Source organism: Electrophorus electricus, chromosome 21, assembly GCF_041902795.1.
Source record: "Electrophorus electricus isolate QZ-2024a chromosome 21, ASM4190279v1, whole genome shotgun sequence".
NCBI lineage: Eukaryota > Metazoa > Chordata > Actinopteri > Gymnotiformes > Gymnotidae > Electrophorus > Electrophorus electricus.
In genome coordinates, this window is record NC_137517.1 from 18,437,717 (window position 1) to 18,458,664 (window position 20,948).

At 39.9% G+C, this 20,948-nt stretch overlaps 1 protein-coding gene, 1 long non-coding RNA gene and 1 pseudogene across 3 annotated transcripts in view; 1 reads left to right on the forward strand and 2 right to left on the reverse strand.

Annotated features, from left to right (window-relative positions):
• LOC113568751 (cell adhesion molecule CEACAM5-like) overlaps positions 1 to 20,948 on the reverse strand; it is a 159,962-nt pseudogene that overhangs the window by 70,646 nt on the left and 68,368 nt on the right. The window lies entirely within an intron of this gene.
• LOC145652981 (uncharacterized) lies at positions 414 to 10,511 on the reverse strand. Its single transcript, XM_081704839.1, has 10 exons — positions 10,484 to 10,511; positions 9,453 to 9,637; positions 6,844 to 7,078; positions 6,399 to 6,734; positions 5,878 to 6,156; positions 4,263 to 4,559; positions 3,387 to 3,461; positions 2,600 to 2,677; positions 1,243 to 1,465; positions 414 to 630 (listed from the first exon to the last, which is right to left on the reverse strand). Exons 1-10 carry the CDS (start codon positions 10,509 to 10,511, stop codon positions 414 to 416), a joined length of 1,953 nt encoding a protein of 650 aa, XP_081560965.1.
• LOC145652946 (uncharacterized) overlaps positions 17,018 to 20,948 on the forward strand; it is a 56,733-nt gene continuing 52,802 nt past the window's right edge. Inside the window, exon 1 of the long non-coding RNA XR_014119231.1 lies at positions 17,018 to 17,139. This is a non-coding gene — a long non-coding RNA (uncharacterized LOC145652946). The remainder of the gene's footprint in view (positions 17,140 to 20,948) is intronic.

The window sequence follows — 20,948 nt, forward strand, 5'->3', positions numbered from 1 at the left end:
GTATCTGACATGATCATTTAAAATGTGTTTAAACTAAATAAATGAATGAACACTTGGATAAGAGGGTTTAAACTCCTGGTCTTGTAGAAGCTTGAGGGCTTCCAGATGTTTTATGGGGAATAGAGGTAGTTATAGCAGTCACAGTTTTTGGAGATGTTGCAGTAGATGCACTGGTTTTGTGTTGAGTGGATGCAGTTGAAGTAGATATTGTTGTTAGTGACTGTGTTGAGGATGAAGCTAATGCCTCTGAAGTTTGTGGAGCTGTAGTTGGTGTGAATCCAGTTGTGTGGGGCATATATGTCATTATATCAGTCACAGTTTTTGGAGTTGTTGCAGTAGTTTCACTGGTTTTCTGTAGCGTGGGTGCAGTAGAAGTAGACATTGTTAGTAACTGTGTTGAGGATGAAGCTGATTCATCTGAAGTTCTTGGTGTTGTAGTTGGCATGGATCCAGTCGTTGTAGTCAATGTTTCTGAAGGAGCTGGTTTTGAAGAAGTACTTATCTGTGATATAGATGATGTTAAAGAGGTCAAAGTAATATTTTTCTTTGTTGGTTTGGATGCAGTTGCAACAGACATTGATGTGATTGTCTGTGATGAGGAAGAAGTTAATGCCTCTGAAGTTTGTGGAGCTGTTGTTGGTGTGGATCCAGATGTTTTATGGGGAATAGAGGTAGTTATAGCAGTCACAGTTTTTGGAGATGTTGCAGTAGATGCACTAGTTTTGTGTTGAGTGGATGCAGTTGAAGTAGATATTGTTAGTGACTGTGTTGAGGATGAAGCTAATGCCTCTGAAGTTTGTGGAGCTGTAGTTGGTGTTAATTCAGTTGTGTGGGGCATAGATGTATTTATATCAGTCACAGTTTTTGGAGTTGTTGCAGTACTTTCACTGGTTTTCTGTAGCGTGGATGCAGTAGAAGTAGACATTGTTGTCAGTAACTGTGTTGAGGATGAATCTGATGCATCTGAAGTTCTTGGTGTTGTAGTTGGCATGGATCCAGTTGTTGTGTGGGGAATAGAAGTCGTTATACTATTCACAGTTTTTGGAGTTACTGGTGTAGATGCACTGGTTTTGTGTTGAGTGGATGCAGTTGAAGTAGACATTGATGTGAGTGTCTGTGTTGAGGAAGAAGCTAATGCCTCTGAAGTTTGTGGAGCTGTAGTTGTCGTGGATCCAGATGTTGTATGGAGAATAGAGGTAGTTATAGCAGTCACAGTTTTTGGAGATGTTGCAGTAGATGCACTAGTTTTGTGTTGAGTGGATGCAGTTGAAGTAGATATTGTTAGTGTCTGTGTTGAGGAAGAAGCTAATGCCTCTGAAGTTTGTGGAGCTGTAGTTGTCGTGGATCCAGATGTTGTATGGAGAATAGAGGTAGTTATAGCAGTCACAGTTTTTGGAGATGTTGCAGTAGATGCACTGGTTTTGTGTTGAGTGGATGCAGTTGAAGTAGATATTGTTGTTAGTGACTGTGTTGAGGAGGAAGCTAATGCCTCTGAAGTTTGTGGAGCTGTAGTTGGTGTGAATTCGGTTGTGTGGGGCATAGATGTAGTTATATCAGTCACAGTTTTTGTAGCGTGGATGCAGTAGAAGTAGACATTCTTGTCAGTAACTGTGTTGAGGATGAAGCTAATGCCTCTGACGTTTGTGGAGCTATAGTTGGTGTGAATCTAGTTGTGTGGGGCATATATGTAATTATATCAGTCACAGTTTTTGCAGTTTCTGATGTAGATGCACTGCTTTTCTGTTGAGTGGATGCCTTTGAAGTAGACGTTTTTAGTGACTGTATTGATGAAGCTAATGCCTCTGAAGTTTGTCGAGGTATAGCTGGTGTGGATCCATTTGTATGGGCAAAACATCTGGCTTTAGTGAGTAACATAGGAGGATGAACTCTGTTTCCCAGCAGTCCTCAACAACCTGTTCCTCAACAACCTTCACAAAGATGATTCAGAAAACATTCATTAGGATCAGTCATTATTTCTGTACATAGAATCACTGTCAGTTCAGCTCCACTCTGCCTGTCTTCTATTTAACAAAGATGGTAGGTTCAGTCCTTTGCACATAAACAGTGAAGGGCTCTTACATGTTTCATGATTGTTTATTAATTAATATAAATCTGAGCAGAAGTCACTTTGCATTGTTATTCAGTTTCACTTGAAACAAGGTTTAAAATGAACACTGGCTTATTTTTCACCGAGTCATGTTAATTAAAAATCCTCCAACCACAGGAGCTGCTACTGACAGTAATGAATGGAGTGGAGATCAGTGAGCACTCCATGGAGTGATATCTGCTAACTGGCTTCAGGTCTGTTTCCTTTAGTGTTAGCTGGTTTTGAAGGACTGGTTTAAGCTCTTCTTATGGCCTGTTATAGTGTTCCTTTAGGTGTTTGGGTCCAGTAGTGGCTCGGTACAGCCTGGTACCTCTGAAATGATGCCATAGATCAATGATTAAACACAACATGACCCGAATAACCTACAGTGGGTATCTAAGCACACAGTTACTAAACAGTGAATCAAAACGTAGAATCTTAAGAGTTCTTCAGGTCAGCTGTATCTTGGTGTGTCACTGCTGTAGGTGACTAAAGTTTCTCCTTTTCATGTACCTTCTTTTTTCTTTGCTTTCTGTTTTGGTTTCAGTTTGATCTCAGCATAAGTGACTTCACTGGGTCCAGCACCAGTGTCTGCAGTAACAGAGAACAAAACCAAAGAAAACACAGGCGTGACCTCTCACTGACCTTTAGCATTCTAACCCACCAGTCAATAATATCTCATCATACATGCTTCATTCCCACAATGCACTGCTGCTGCTTTTGGAGAGTAGCATGTGTTTCCTTTGTCTCATGTGATGATTATATAGTAGATATATATAGTAGTATATATTCAGTAGAGTGATGTAGATCAGACTATATTCACCAGTGTGTAGTTATACAGAACCTGTTACTTATATATATATATATATATATATATATATATATATATATATATATATATATATATATCAAATAGAGTGATGTAGATCAGACTGTGTTCTCCAGTGTATAATTATATCATACCTGTTATTTATATGTATAATAGAGTGATGTAGACTGTATTCTTCAGTGTGTAGTTATACAGAACCTCTTACTTATATATATAATAGTGATGTAGATCAGACTGTATTCTCCAGTGTGTAGTTATACAGAAAATGTTACTTATATGTATATTAGAGTGATGTTGTGTGTGTGAGGTGTGAATTAAATCCCACTGTGAGGGTGATGTGGATGTATGTTTATTCGTGGATTATTTAAATTGTCTTAGAGAAGATAAAGCTTTAAGTTAATTGTTAATAAGGAAAGTTGTTGTTGTCTCATGGTCTGAGCAGTGTGCAGTGGTGTGACTGACACCCCTCACCTCCTGGCTCTTTCTGGGTCTGATCTGATGTCTGATTGATGTCTGACTGACTCCCAGTACAGCGACACAGAGATTCTGCTCCAAGGCAACATGGAAATAAAAGAAAAGTGTTTAATACTGTAAACAGGTTTCATGATGTGTATCATAAAAACATATAATATTTAAACTATTCATAAATGACCTGCAGTTGATCTCAGACCTTTGTTGTTTTCGTAGCACCAAAGCAGGGTCAGTAAGATGAAGAACACGACCAAGCTCAGTCCCACAGCCAAACCAACCAGGCCAAGAGAGGAGGAATCACCAGCTGAACTCATAGGAACCAAAACATCACATGAATCAAAATGATTTGTCACACGTCTCTGCTCCAGACTATGTGAGGTCACTGTGTACTCTCTTCTTCAACACAGAAGGGGGCGCTATTAGTGAGATCAGGTCTTGTAGTGCAGGGGGGAAACAAATGCCTTTAAAGTAGGGGTGTCAAAATAAAGGTCCTGTAGGACCACAGTACAGCCTGTTTTCACCTGCCCTAACAGAGCTCACTCATTGCTATCAATTTTGTGCATCACTTTTAAGATCCATTGCAAGTTTGTAATGACATAATAACACTAAGATAACAAGAAAAGAAGTAAGTTTGCATTTCAGTTCCAGTACCATGTAGTGTAACTGTAATAACAGTACAACTCTAATACCATGCAGTGGAACTGTGAATACAATATATATCTAATACAATGTACTGTGTAATTACCTGACAGCTACAATTTCCTTTGTGCCCAGTGTGTGTTATGCTACTGAATACAAATAGTGTAAATTATTTAACAAACAATAATTAAAATTAATAAAATAGACATTAAATTCCTAAAATGACAGTAATCTTACCATGTACAGTGAGGGTAACAGTGTTACCGTACTGTGATGTTGTTGGTCTGTCATGTCTCTCTCCTCTACACTGGTACTGATCCCCATTAACTACAGCATCTCCACTGAAGGTGAGAGTATCTCTGTTTACAGTGTCAAACACAGACTGAGACACTGTAGTCCACTGACTCTGAGCTTTCTTCTTATACCACTGATATGTCCACCCATCATAACCCTGAACCTCACACTTCAGAGTGACTGACTCTCCAGTGAACACAGGACTCTGAGGCTCCACAGTCAGTGTAGTTGTGGGTAAATCTGTGGAAAGAGATGGAGAACACTGCATGTTACAGCTGACTGACCCCCAGTGTCTTCCTGGAGTCACTCTGTATTTACATATATTATAACAAACAGGTTAGACCCACGATGCTGCATTCTAATCTGTTAATCACTGTGTTTTGTGGAGATTATCTGGAGATTATGTGGGATCTGATTGTGATTGGAGTGTAAAATGTGAACACATGATTGTGAGTCACATAATTATTCCATCCAGTACCACCTTGGACACTTTGTCCAGTAATGTGACTCTTGTAGACGTAATGTGTTGATGGTACAGTAGGAGTAATGTGGTGATGGTACAGTAGATGGTGACAGTACAGGTGGTTCTTAAAGTCAACAGAAATGAACACAAATGTTTTCATTGTTTAAAACGCTCCCAGCCAGTCCTTGAATTAAAAGGGCCCCTAGTTTACAAATAGATACTACGCCACTGGAATGTAATAGCATTTTATTTTTCTAAAATAAATGAGTGTATTACATGTAAATTTAAGCCTTAATTAATGTAACTGGATTCCATGTGAACACTTTATGTTCCATTTATGTAAATACTGATTACAACACAAGATGGGGGTGTTTCCTTGAGTACTTGGATTACTGTAATTTGATTTTCTATTTCTGCTGTGGATAAAATATGTAGAAAACATCTATTCTGTCTCTTAGAAAATGATGGGTAACAGTAACTTTACATGGCTTGAATGACTAAATGTAAGTAATGTATATCCATAGACTCAAATACTAAAATGCATATGAAAATATATAATAATATATAAACTGAAGAGAATTCAGTCAGGGACAGGACATGGTGTTCATGGTGTTTACAGTAAACTCAGTACAAGCGTAAATTCACTACATGGAGTCTCACCCTGCACTGTGATGTTCACAGGATTACTGCTCCAAGATTCAGAATTATGAAATTATTTTCTTGCCAACATACATTTGAAGCTCTGGTTAAATTTGAAGCTCTGGTTAAATTAGTGTAATAATAAAGATGTGAAATCTTTAAATTCTGACCTCACACACAATCACCCAATTATTGGAAAGCAAACTAACGTCTCTCTCTCTCACACACACACACACACACACACACACACACACACACACACACACACACACACACACACACACACACACACACACACACACACACACTGAGAAGATGTTAAACAGCTTTTCTTATTAACCTGTTAACAGTTTTCTTAGTCAGTAACTGATAGTTCTATATATTGTGAACTATAATATCCTGTTATCAAACATTTCCTTTTCTCCTTAACTAGTGAGTGCATACATGCAGACTCACTGTGCACTGTGATGTTAACAGGATTGCTGCTCCCTCCAGATTCAGACTGACACCAGTACACTCCAGTGTGGTATGTGTAGAGGTATCCGATGGTGCGTCTAGATCCTGTAACTGATCCCCAGAGTGATGAACAATCTGACACACTCCCACTGTGTGTGTATCGTCTCACTCTCCATCCAGGAGAGTCACTCTGTCCCTTACAGCTCAGTGAGAGAGATTCACCTCTAAAGTGTTGAGTTCTGCTGGGACTGATGATCAGAGAGACTGGAGGCGACAGACCTTAGAAACAGAAATTATACATCAGGCGTTATTATTATTGTCTTATCATAGCAAAAGTGTAGTGAACACGTTTAACATGGAAATATTACAACCAGTTTGATGCCTCCTTTCATGATCGAAAACCACTAATGACATCTAGTTAATAACATATAACTAAGCTCTTGATTGTGTCTATGACAGTGATTGATGTTTCACACACACACACACACACACACACACACACTGCTGTTGTATGTCCTCACCAGTGATCCATAGTGGCTGTGTGTTGCTGTACTGTGTCTGATAGGCTGGTTCTCCTCTCTCTGCTCTGCACACATAAACTCCTGTGTGATGTAGAGCAGCAGGACTGAGAGTGTAGGAGCCTGCAGCTCCTCTGCTGTCTGAGAGGAGCTCAACACAATACCTCACATAGCTATGATTGTGTATTACTGGAGTTAAACATTCTCTGTAGGGAACAGCTCTGTACCAGCTGAATGTCCAGCCTGTAGAGAAGTCTCTGACCTCACATCTTAGACTCACTAAGATTCCTTCAGTCAGCCAGATCTGTGGAGACACACTCAGTAATGCCTGGGGTATCACTGTAACACAGCAAATATAAAATGCTTTGTGTTTAAAATCACACACACACACACACAATAACAACCTTGCTATGAATGTCTATTGGCTGAATTCACAGTCCAAACTCACCTGACACAGTTAATGTAACAGCATTACTGATCTCTGAGCTCTGAGAGTCTCTTCCCCTGTAACCTCTGCAGGTGTATGTACCACTGTAATACTGTGTAACAGAGCTGATCATGTATGCATTGTATGTGGTGTGTGGGTAGAGACTGTAGTTATTCTTATACCAGCTGTACGTCCACCCAGTGTCTCCTTCTCCCTGTATGTCATTTCTGAGAGTCACAGTCTCTCCTCTGAACACCTGATTATCAGGACTTACACTCACAACAGCTTTAACATGACCTGCAGAAACATTAAACATTTGAATTCTTCATTCAGTTACTTTGAAAACAAATAAATTACACAGATCTAAATCTAAATCTACCACACCAGTCAGTGCTGTCTTGTCCTGCACATGTTTTAATACTATATAAATTAATTAATTATAAAATACATACACTAAAATGCTAAATGTGTAAATTAATACATTTAAAATAGCAAATTTTCATAAATGTCTAATGACACCATTCCATCATTTCATGTTTCATCTAATAGCTGAATAGAGTTAGTAATGGCAGTTTGGGTTTTAAATAATATATAAACAGAATATTAATCACCTTGAGCAAGCCCAACTTGAACCAATGAAATCAGCACTATAAACATAAAAGAGGGAACATATGAATATGAACAATTAATTAATTTATTAAAGAAAACACCTGACAGCAAAACATTTCAGACACAATTAAAATAAAAGTATGATTGTTAATTTAACCATAAACACCTTAACATGCTGGTTACCACTATGTATAACTGTTCATTTAAATAAAACCACCTTAACATGCTACATAACACTTTGAATAAATGTTCATCTAATCTCTGCTTCAAAGTGAGTGGGGAAAATGACTTCTGTTTTCACAAGCACCCTAATTAAACAAAAGTGAAAGAAATGAATCCTACACAATAAAACATCTTTAGAGAACTTTAAAGCGCTGAAGGTTTTGAACACAAGGGGGCGTCAGTGATTTATGTTTCTGTGGACAGTGGTGTGTGCTGTGGTATGAGCAGATTCACTACTGCTGTTTCACAGTTCCACAGTGTCTGTTACTTATGGACATCCTATCCAGCATTCTCTAAGTGTTTAGAGGGTTTATGAAGAAAACACACACTGTGTAATGTGGAGCGATAGAGAGCTGGACACAGATGCTGAGAAGAGCGAGATTTATTAGCAAATCCAGAATCTGGGGTCGTTAAGACAGTCCAGGGTCATAGCACAGATACGAACAGATCCAGGAAATATATTAAACAGAAAGCAAAACACGAAAATCGGGAAAATAAATCAACAGGCAAATGGAGAGAAAACAGGGTACAGATACACAGACAACAAGGCAGAACCCAGAACACTGACTGAATAAACGTGAAACAAGACAAGAGCTCAGACAACGGCTTAGTACAAACACAATGAGGAGATAACGGCTAGAACAACCACCAGCAAGACACTGAGGAAAACACTGCGTTTAAAAACACGACCTAACAAGGTAGAAACGAGGAACAGGGGAAACTAATGAAGGCCAGAGAACTAAACGAGGGGCTGAACTAACGAAACCAAAACACGGAATCACATGGAGATGAAAACCAGGATGGGAACAAAAACAGAAAGAAGATGAATGCAGCGATGGGATCGTGACACTGATTCACTAATCTGCTGAATTTGTGAATCTGTTTCTGAAATTCTTGTATGGGATTAATTGTTAAATAATCCCTTTGAGCGTGTAACATTAGACAGCATGTAACATTAGAGTAGAAAATTATACTGAGTAATAATTGTCTAAGGGTGTGTGGTTCCTGTAGGGTTCAGACAGTTTAGATGAAAATACCCTCGAGGTTCTGCACGGTAACAGTTATGGTGGATTGATTTTACATTTAGTGTGCTGGAGTACAGAAACAAAGAGTGTCCATATATGGCAATGTAACTACATAGAGTGATGAGAGAAGGCCTGATTATCACACACACACACACACACACACACACACACACACACACACACACACACACACACAAATAATTCTGCATCCAGAGGGAATTAACAGACCGTTGCAGGGTTAGTGGTCTGCTAACACAGGCAGCCCATTAAAACTAACTTGGTTCATTTTATTTGTTCATTTTCTTTGTTCATTTTAATCAACTGGCAGTTAATTAGCCAATTAATTAAGTGAAGAATATTTGTGTGTCATAGAGCTTACTTTAGTCAGTAAAGTCAATTGTACAAGCTCAAAAACAATGAGAAGATTGGAAAAAAATTCAAATAACAATATATGACATAAAAATATACAATTTACGACATATTTTTCACCTCACTGTGAAGGCCACACCGCACACACCCCACTACACCCCTGAAGATGATCCACAGTGCAGCACATCCACAGTGCAGATGATCCACCCTTTAAACGTCATACAATATGATGGATGTTGGTGAGGTCAGAGGAACACATATACACGCATGTTTAGAACAGATCTTCTCATCAAACTCATCCTCGACAAAGATAGACACATGCTGATTCTCTTTCCATGAGAGCTGACACATCTGTGAGGCCAGGAAGCAGTGGTCCGCAATGTCACCACAGAAACCGAACCTCACCGTTCCACGTGGCCGGGTTGGTGGCCATGGCAACGACGTCATCATCCCCGTTGGGGCGTCATGCTTTACAATGAAGACATCCACCTCCAGCTTGTCCTGGGTGAGGAAGACACGCACATTCCTGTTGCTCTGGTTCAGCAGCCTGGTGTGAGTGCTGGTGTTACCCATCTGTGTGCTTGCACTGCCTGTATGGAACATGAAAGGACAAAAAGAACATTTTTAAAGGTGCAATAAGCAAGTTTTTAAAGGTGCAATCTGCAGGTATAGGGTTAGGGGTAGGGTTGGGGTTAGGGTTAAGGTTAAAGTTAGAGTTAGGGTTAGAGTTAGAGTCAGGGTAATGGTTAGAGTCAGGTTTAGGGTTAAGGTTAGGGTTAGGTTAGGGTTAGGGTTAAAGGTTTAGGGTTAGAAGGGATCAGCTGTACATTCATTTCTATTTTTCCATTTATTTCAATGCTCTTACCTACATTGTGATTACTGCTATCATCTTTTCTTCACAACTTACCTGCCTTCACCCAGCCATCTGTGTAACAGTTGATTCTTATTACAGGCTAAAGGAGGCGGGCTCTCAAAACTCCTCTCAGGAAGTTCAACCACCGCCACTCACCTCTGGCTGACCAATCAGAACATGGGATCTACAGTTCTAATCTACCAAAAAATCCAACCTACCTGGGGTGGTTTTGTCATTCTGGCAGCAAACAAACTACATTCTGTGATTTGACAGATGGTGAACAATCACAATGTCTGACACTTCTGACTCTGAAATTAACCTCTGACATTTATCTTCTGCCAAATCTGACACTTGCAGCACAGGATACATGCGATAAAATGGTGAGCCATTCCTGTGGAAACAGAATAAAGGAGGTCTACCTGGTCCAGGAGAGTGGAGCGGTCTGGGGACAGTCTCTACTCTGCGTGTTTCCTGCAGGATAGTGAGGTGGTCTGCTCCACTCGTTTCCTGCCACAGCAGTGGCAGTTTGACTCCACCATGAAAGAGTGAGATATGCAAATCACGCACACACCTGCTCCCTCACCTGGCCCTGAACACTGACACTGTGTCATACTTCACAGAGGACACCACGAAGAAACCCAGACAACACACGGAACTTTCTTGTAGAAAACTGGCAGCACTTTTAGTTTTGTTTTGTCACATTCACACAAGTGCATGCAAACTCCCCCCACAAGCCACAGATGCTGTTATGATTTCATATGCTTCAGAGTGACATTTATGCTTCAGAGAGACATTTATGCTTCAGAGAGAGAGACATTTATGCTTCAGACAAACATTTATGCTTCAGAGAAACATTTATGCTTGAAAGAGACATTTATACTTCAGAGAGACATTTATGCTTCAGAGACATTTATACTTCAGAGAGACATTTATGCTTCAGAGACATTTATACTTTCAGAGAGAGAGACATTTATGCTTCAGACAAACATTTATGCTTCAGAGAGACATTTATACTTCAGAGAGACATTTATACTTCAGAGAGAGAGACATTTATGCTACAGACAAACATTTACGCTTCAGAGAGACATTTATGCTTCAGAGAGACATTTATGCTTCAGAGAGACATTTATACTTCAGAGAGACATTTATGCTTCAGAGAGACATTTATACTTTAGAGAGACATTTATGCTTCAGACAAACATTTATGCTTCAGAGAGAAATTCATCTGCATGTCAGCATCTGTATGTATGTCAGTTCTGATACCTGAGTAGATCCTCTCTACCTGAACCTGCTCTCTCTCTTCCTCTCTTTCTCTTTCTCTCTCTCTCACTCTCACTCTCTCTCTCTCAGGGATATAAGATGTTTCTCTAGCATTAAGGATGCTTTAATAAGTCTTTAACAGGCCAGCTTCTAAAATCACCTTAATTTCTTCCTTCTGCAGCTTTCTTGGTTGAATCTAACGGAATTCCAGACACGGCTGTCCTGCGGTAACTGTAAAGGCATGACCCGCATCCACGGCTGAATTACATGCCCATAACAGACCTCAGTGACCCCAGCCACCACTGACAGATCCGTGTTTGGAGACTTTACTAGAAGATACAGCACCAAGATCGTAAGACGCTAGGATGAGGGACGGTTACAGAACGTCCCCTAAGATGCCTTAAAACCAAGCTCAAGCATGATATGAAAATAATTATTACACAGTATAAAGAGGGCTCAAGGTGAGGGTGTGGCTGCGAGGTGACAGGCACTGAACGCTGGGAGGTTGTGAGAGGGAAAGACAGACCTGGGGAGGTTCACTCCCTTCCCACATGGACATTTAACAACAAGGACGTTACATGATTACTGAAGGTGATGTGGGATGATGCGTCAGATCAAAACACAGACTGTCTATTACATCATTCCCATATCCATGTTTCCCGTAAATCATTAGTTTTTTGTAATTCCATGGGCACACTGCCAATTCTGTGTCTTATGATCATAGTAGATTCTCCACTCAGAATTTTCGGGATGGAAACGTTTCAAAAGGCAGAACATCTAGCTGTGTCAGCACAGCCAAACGTGAGCTCTGGAGGGTGAACAAATATGAGCCTTTATCATGGAACAGTTGAGAAATATCTGCATTTTATTGCTTAAAACAACAAACCCATCTCACCCGATGCTTATGTGATGGTGACTGACACATTCACCTCTAGGATGCAGTTTATGATAGCAAATGCGCGCGCACACACACACACACACACACACACACACACACACACACACACGCCTGCGCAGGTGCATGGCAGTGTTCTTTATATGTCAACCAATCAATCAAAAGAGAAACAACATGAACTAGTGAAATAGTGTTGTCCTGACACGGCTGTTTTTGTCTGTCCGTTTAGCTCATGGCGAAGGCAGGCTGGTGTTTTCCTCTCTGTGTCCAACTCCCTCCAGTCTGTGACCTTTTTGGCTACAGAGAAGTGAGGCATCAGTGCTGGAGACAAGCTGCTTTATTTGGAAGTAAGAAAACACAAAGCAGACCCAAACGTGAGTGTTGTGAGGCTAACACAGAACACTGGGGAAGGATTCTGGGAAGGGATGTGATGACTCCAGTGTGAGTGATTATTCCATATGGATGTAAATAACAGCTCTGTGACAGAATTGTGCCATGTGTTTAGAGAGGTGTTTAATCACAATAATATTTCTCAATTAAAGAAACCTCTTATACACAGGATTGGTCAGAGCGTGTGGTTGGGTACAAAGAAAAAAGGCAGCAAAACTCTGGCCTAGTTCTGACCCTGGGAAGAGTTTGGTTTGTTTTTTTTGTTTTTTTGTTTGTTTGTTTGTTTGGTTTTTTTTGGGGGGGACCACCATATATAAATTTTGTCAGAAAGTTTTTCCTGCATGGTAGAGGGGAGGACTTGTGTGGAGGTGTGTCTTAGAGAATCAGCCAATGGGAGAGAGTGGGATGGGTGAGTAAGTGTGTGAGTGAGAGAGAGAGACACAACCGAGACCCATACGCATGTTTGAGTATCAGTACATGACCGGCAGCGGAGCAGAGCAGACATTAAAGACTGGGTGGTACATATTCGTTTAAGACTCATAACTTTTATTCACTTTAATCACTTGAACATTTCACATTTCATTTCATTTCAATTAAAGAAATTTTTTTAAAAGTCAATAAAACTATTTTGAAAATCCCTCATTGTGTTTTAATTTATTTTCATATAATAATGTCACATAATATCATATAATAATAATAAAAATAATATATAAATATATAATAAATATGTGACGGTATGATTGACAGCTGTCAAATCAGTCAGTCAACTCAAGAAAGAAATCATTTTGCTGGTTAGTGAATACCATCTCTCTCTCTCTCTCTCCATGCATACGTACTGAAACTGGGACACCACATGTACCTGACACAGAAACAGAAGACACAGAAATGACAATTACTACTTCTGTGACGATGGATAAAGGAAGTGACCACCATAACACCCAAGAGAACCAGACTTGAAACCAAGAAACAAGATCCCAGAGTTCTCATTCAGACCTAATATCCCAGCAACACAAAAAGGTAGAACACTGAGAACATTCTATAACTACCGTAGAAATTAAATTTATCAGTTAAATATTCAGCAAAAATATGAAATATCAGTACTTATAAACACTTAGTAAAAGTTGCCACTATTAGATCACACTTGTACTGGGAAGTCTTGGACATGTGCACAGATTGGCCACTAGAGGGCAGCAGTCAATAACATTTTAGTAGAAATCATGAGTTTAACATGAGTCATGAGTTTAACATCCGTTTTACTGATTTAAACTCTTTGTAGACAGTAGCAAGAACACACACTGGTTCCATTGTATTGTGTTTACTTGTTAAGGGTAAAAAATATACTGTAAATGTATCTTTATTCCAGAAATACTTCATTTCTTGTTAATATCATTACCAACTTATAATGAATCTTAAAAAATAATACACAGGACTGTTGTTTTGGCACCCCTGATTTAAAAGCATTTGTTTCCACCGTACACTACAAGACCTGATTTCACTAATAGCGCCCCCTACTGTGTTGAAGAAGAGAGTACACAGTGACCTCACATAGTCTGGAGCAGACACGTGTGACAAATCATTTTGATTCATGTGATGTTTTTGTTCCTATGAGTTCAGATGGTGATTCCTCCTCTCTTGGCCTGGTTGGTTTGACTGTGGGACAGAGTTTGGTCGTGTTCTTCATCTTACTGACCCTGCTGTGGTGCTACAAAACCAACAAAGGTCTGAGATCAGCTGCAGGTCATTTATGAATAGTTTAAATATTATACGTTTGTATGATACACATCATGAAACCTGTTTACAGTATTAAACACTTTTCCTTTATTTCCATGTTGGCTGGTGCAGAATCTCTGTGTCGCTGTACTGGGAGTCAGTCAGACATCAATCAGACATCAGATCAGACCCAGAGAGAGTCAGGAGGTGAGGGGTGTCAGTCACACCACTGCACACTGCTCAGACCATGAGACAACAACAACTTTCCTTATTAACAATTAACTTAAAGCTTTATCTTCTCTAAGACAATTTAAATAATCCTTCATCACTTGTGATTCATTCTCTACTGTGTCCAGTAATCTTTCAGTTTAGTATTTATTAAATGGTCTTTTCCTTTAACCCCAGAACCTGCTCAGATATATGACACAGCTGAGCCAGCAGACAGGAGCAGCACAGCTAACGATTTCATTTCCCACTGAGTGTAGCAGTGAAAGACTTGGACAAAGTGCAGCTATACAGTAAAGCCCAGGAACCTCTTGTAGTAATAAAAACAGTGTACACTGTGATGAACACACTGCACTCTGTGATGAACACACTGTACTCTGTGATGAACACATTGTACTCCATAACAAACATGTTCTGTATAACTACACACTGGAGAATACAGTCTGATCTACATCACTCTACTGTATATATTCTACCGTATATATCTACTATATAGTATTGTAGTGATAAACACACTGCACTCTGTTATAAACACACTGTACTCTGTGTCAGGTGAAGCTGCAGATGAACCCAGTGATGTCACTTATGTTCAGGTCATGAAACACAACAAGAAAAGTACGAATAAAGGTACATCCACATCACCCTCACACTGGGATTTAATTCACACACACACACAACATCACTCTAATATACATATCAGTAATAGGTTCTGTATTACTACACACTGGAGAATACAGTCTGATCTACATCACTACTGTATATATACTACTATATATATCTACTATATAATCATCACATGAGACAAAGGAAACACATGCTGGTCTCCAAAAGCAGCAGCAGTGCATTGTGGGAAAGAAGTGTGTATGATGAGCTGTTGTTGGTTGATTGGTTAGAACACTAAAGGTCAGCGAGAATTCACGCCTGTGTTTGCTTTGGTTTTGTTCTCTGTTACTGCAGACACTGGTGCTGGACCAAGTGAAGTCACTTATGATGAGATCAAACTGAAACCAAAAAAGAAAGCAAAGAAAAAAGAAGGTACATGAAAAGGAGAAGCTTTAGTCACCTACAGCAGTGACACACCAAGATACAGCTGACCTGAAGAACTCTTAAGATTCTGCATTTTGATTCACTGCTTAGTAACTGTGTGCTTAGTTACCCACTGTAGGTTATTCAGGTCCTGTTGTGTTTAATCACTTGGAGGGTTGGACTTCTTCCTGTGGTGTAATTCAGGCTCTTCTGTCTCTACTAGAGAAGAGCAGTGTGGGGGCAGACACTGTGTACTCAGAGCTGAGGCAGGACTCACACAAAGGTCCGCGCTCTAAGATCTATGGCATCATTTCAGAGATACCAAGCTGTACCAAGCCACTACTGGACCCAAAGACCTAAAGGAACACTATAGCTGTTCATAAGAAGAGCTTAAACGAGTCCTTCAAAACCAGCTAACAGTGAAGGAAACAGAGCTGAAGCCAGTCAGCAGATATCACTCCATAGAGTGCTCACTGATCTCCACTCCATTCATTACTGTCAGTAGCAGCTGCTGTGGTTGGAGGATTTTTAATAAACACGACTCAGTGAAAAAGGAGCCAGTGTTCATTTTAAACCTTATTTCAAGTGAAACTGAGTAACAATGCAAAGGGACTTCTGCTCAGATTTATAATAATCAATAAACAATCATGAAACATGTAAGAGCTCTTTACTGTTTATGTGCACAGAACCAAACCTACCAGCTTTGTTAAATATAGGACAGGTAGTGTGGAGCTGAACTGACAGTGATTCTATGTACATTAAACAGAAATAATGATTGATCCTAATGAATGTTTTCTAAATCATCCTTGTCAAGGTTGTTGAGGAACAGCAGAGACTGCTGGGAAACAGAGTTCATTCTCCTGTGTTACTCACTCAAGCTTCTACAAGACCAGGAGTTTAAACCCTCTTATCCAAGTGTTCATACATTTATTTGGTTTAAACACATTTTAAATGATCATTTCAGATGCTCATGTCTACAACAGGAAGGTGTTTTATAATAGATGGAGAGGTAACAGGTTGGAGCTAAAATCTCTTACAGTGAAAGTGTAGTTTCACCATAATGAACATACTAGTTTCACTCTTAGTGCAGATATGCTTGATAACATTATAATTGTTTTGTTTGTTTGTTTTATCATGTGAATCTAAATATGAAGTTTGCTGGTTGTAGCATAAACATTCCAGGAGAATCAGATTCAGTGGTATTGGAGTTCCTTCTCTGTAGAGGAGATGAGTGTGTGAGTTCTGTGGGGCTTCACAGCCAACAGACCTTGTGTCTTTTCAGCAGTTCTGAAGCTTGTGATTGAGTGACTGTTTATCTTTGTGTGTTTGTTACTAGAATCACTCAGAAAGACACAATATGCTCCACTTTTTAATGTTTGACCCAAGAATTTTTGCAGTGGTTTTTTGCAGTGTTATGTAACTGCAGCACTTTGTAAATTAAAGACCTGGATATTCCTGGTGATCTACTGTAGTGACCCTCACTAGGGTTTAACCCTAACCCTAATCCTGGTGATCTTCTGTTGTGAGCCTCATTAGGGTTTAACCCTAACCTTAATCCTGGTGATCTTCTGTAGTGAGCCTCACTAGGGTGAAGGAATCAATATGTATTTTTTTTTATTTTGTGATTATTTTTGATTAAGTTTTATATTATGTTTATATTTCTGTACTTTTCTAAATGTCTCTGTAACTTCTCTGTGCTGTGGTGTCTGTATGTGAGGTATCAAGGTCAGGAGGTGATGACTCTCAGGAGGTGATGACTCTCAGGCCTCGTCCACACCTCTCTCTATCTATCATCCTCCTCTCTCCTCCTCCTCTCTCTCTCTCTGTCTATCCTACTTCTTCATCTCCTCCTGATCTCACTTCTGTGTTGTTGTATTAACTACTCATTGTTAGATTAGCACCCTTCTTTTTGATGAAGAAAAATCTGATCTAAAGTTTTTATATGTGCACAAATAAACATCAGACTCTGAGGATCTGTACAAGATCCAGACTCTTCAATACTGAATTACTAATCCTAATCCTAACCTTAATCGTAATACTGATGATTGTCATGATTAGTCCCTCCCATCTTCTGTGTTTCATGTTTTCCTTGTCTTGTGTATTTTAGTTTCATGCCGTAGTTTCGTTTTCTCCGTCCCTCGTTTCTACCTTGTTAAGTTCATGTATTTAAACCCTGTTGTGTTCAAGGTATCAATGCTGTTCATTGCATGTTTATCTGAGTGGTTGTGTTTCTTAGTCTTTGTTATAGCCTGTTTGCCTTCTTGTGTTATATTTGTTTAATCGTTTCTCTCCATGTTGGTAATATGACCCTGGACTGCTACAACGACTCAACAATGACGGAACACGGAAGCTGGGAGGGACTAATCATGACTGATGTTCTCTAGTGGGCATCCCCAGTGACACTCAACACTACAGACTGAAGGATATGAAATACGTATCACAGACCTGAACTGTTCCACTGGTTCAGGAGGACACTACCTCTGGTCACCAGGGATCAGCCCCACTGCAGTATTGAGCTCCTCCCCCTTGTCAATCACTCCATCATGTTGCCCACTTGTTTGCAGATTAGTATTAGCATGCTTAAGCTTCTCTTGTTGTATAGCTTAGTTGGGGAGTCTTGCTGCTACTTTGTAATCTGCAATCCCGAAGCGTTCTTTAAGTCTTTATCGGTCTGACAGGTTTTTGAGCTTAATTTTTTCTGTTACTGTTGCTTTGTCTCCCTGGCTATTTTGTTACTTATTAGGGCAGTGGTAGCTCAGTGTTGAAGTACTTGAGTTGTAATTGGAAGGTTGTGGGGTCAAGTCCCATCACTGCCCAATTGCCACTGTTGGGCCCCTGAACAAGGCCCTCAATTGCTCACTTGGGTTAAACTTTGGTTCCTCACATGTTTTCCGGTCTCGTGTGTGTGTGTGTGTGGACGTCACTTTCCTCTTTTCATGTTTAATTATTTACCGTGAATGCAAAAGGCAAAGATGTGCTTTATGTACCTTGACCAGATGCGAACCTTCTGTAAAGCAACGTTCATGAACTTGATAAAATTGTTAAACACTTATTTACTTGGGGCCCCTTTCATATACAATGCAATATTTCATGTGCCATTTCACATAAATATTTAACACATATAGTTCTTATACTGTATAACGTATGACAGTGCACTTTAGTCAAATAGGTAAAGAAATGTCATTTGAACTTAGTGATATGCTCTCCTATATATGGAGAATTACCCATCAGCCACCATTTAGACAAGTGGTGTTCTCCTACTTTAGCACAGTGCAAATTCAGTCATCAAGCTCATTATTTTCCACTGATTTCTGTAGCTGTATAATCAAACACGTTGTGGTTTTGGTTATGCTTACTTCATGATCAGTTTCATCACAGACATGACAATGGTTTTATTTCTTGATACCAGTCGAGCATAAAGTCAAATTGCCATTGGTGTCTTGTCATGTGGTTCATAGCAGAGGCTTTAATTTCCCCCTGAACTTTAAAAAATTGCTCTGATTTAGAACGAGCAAATGTGTAGTCTCACGCAGACTGTCCTCGTGCACAGATTGGTAATGGTTATAGACGTCGGCATTCCTGTCAACGCTTTTCTGAAGTAGGACAACTCGGGGATATAGTACTGACCAGAATCACTGGATATTCTAATAACTATCAGACATAAGCCTCAATATTATTGGAATTAACAAGTGTTATTACATTTACTGAATAATGTTTAAAAATACTTTAAAATATTTAATATTAACCCATCCTCTTGATTTAGGAAGGATTGTGAAACTGAGAATTGCCTCCAATATAAACTTCAAAATGCTGCAGTGCTAACTAAAGAGCAAGTGCCTCTTTCTCGGTGGTGCTGTTACTTGATGTTTTAGAAATGTCTTTAAGAAATAACACACAGGGTGTTCTAAGCCTTAGGTATCCTCCTGTATGATGACAGCACCAGCACCTACACTACTAACATCAACCTCCAATATAAAGGGATGCGAGAAGTCGGGCGTGGCCAGAACAGGTGTATGGCATAACGATGCTTTAATAGCATCAAAAGCATCCTGGCACATAGGGGACCACTCAAAGGGAACTTTCTCATGGAGTAAGCTTGTTAAGGGTGTCACAATTACAGAAAAAAAACCCTGTAAAAACCAGCCGTACCCAGAAAACGTCAGAGACTCTGTTTGTTGTCCAGGACAGGGAAGGACAGAAGGGCCTTGACTTTGGCATCCAAAGGACGAACCATACCATAGCCAACTAGTTTGCCCAAGTATGCTACCTCACCCTTACCAAAACCACATTTGTCTAGATTCAAAACAAGCGAAGCTTCCTGCAACTTTCCAAAAAACATTTCTAATGTTTGCAGGTGTTGATACCACGTACGAGTATAAACAACTACATCATCCAGGTAGGCTTCACAATTCAGGACATCACCTAACAACATTCATAAGTTGCTGAAAGGTTGAAGGTGCATTTTTGAGACCAAAATGCATAAAGGTGTACTACGGGAATTTATCAGGGGTGGCAAAAGCTGAAATGTTTGAGGTGTGAGGAGTAAGTGGCACCTGCCAATAACCCTTTAGGAGGTCGAGCTTACTCACGAAATTGGCAGATCCTATTCTGTCAACAATGAATCCTACGCTATAATATCATTCACTTTACGATAATCTGTGCAAAAGTGAAAGGTACCGTCAGGTTTCGTAACCAGAAGATGGGGGAACACCAAGGGCTGTTACTATGGATGGCTAAACCATTATCAAGCAGATATGTTGTTTCCTGTTCCAACAAAGCACATTTACGGGGGTTTACTTGATAGAGATGTTGTTTAATCGGAGGGTGTGAGCCTACATCTATATCATGCTGAACAACAGGAGTACACAAAGGGGTATCAGAAAATAATGATTGGTATCTCTGTCAGAGCAAGGAGGTCATCCCTAGCTGAGTCTGACAGCTTCTCTGGGAGACATCGTAGGGGTTCTGAGTTGGGTAGATGTGCACACAGTAGACAGTTGCGAGCGAGGCGTAACCCGTCTTGTTCAGGGGAATACTCAGCAGCAACCGTAACTGTAGCCAGGGTACGAGGGATTGATGAAGAGGAAACCACATCTCGATCCACATAGGGCTTTAGCAAATTGATATGATACATACGTGTCATTCGTCTACGATCAGGAGTAGCCAAACCATAATTGGTAGGGGACAATCTTTTGTCTATGACATTGGGACCTGCAAAGCATGCAATTAAGGAAGATCCCAACATAGGAAAAATAACTAATACCTTGTCACCAACCTCAAATGAACAACCACCAGCTTTTCGGTCATAAATTGCCTTCATAGCTGCTGGAGAGATTAAGATTGCATTTGGCTAGTTGTTGAATAAAGTGCAATCGATTATATAATTTGGCAGCGAAATCACAAAGGAGGACACTATTGGAAACTGGATGACAACCATCGGTCATATAAAACCTTCAATGGACCACGCACCGTGCGTCCAAAAAGTAATGCATTAGGGCTGAACCCCAAAGACTCTTGAACTGTGTCACGGATAGCAGAAAGG

Excerpts from the sequence above, each read along its gene's own strand:
- LOC145652981 (XM_081704839.1), bottom strand. The coding sequence starts at position 10,511 with ATGACACAGTGTCAGTGTTCAGGGCCAG. Across the intron at positions 6,735-6,843 it reads TGTTACATTAACTGTGTCAG|TGATACCCCAGGCATTACTG; the intron begins GTGAGTTTGGAC and ends GCTGTGTTACAG. Across the intron at positions 3,462-4,262 it reads TGTTACCCTCACTGTACATG|AATCTCTGTGTCGCTGTACT; the intron begins GTAAGATTACTG and ends GCCTTGGAGCAG.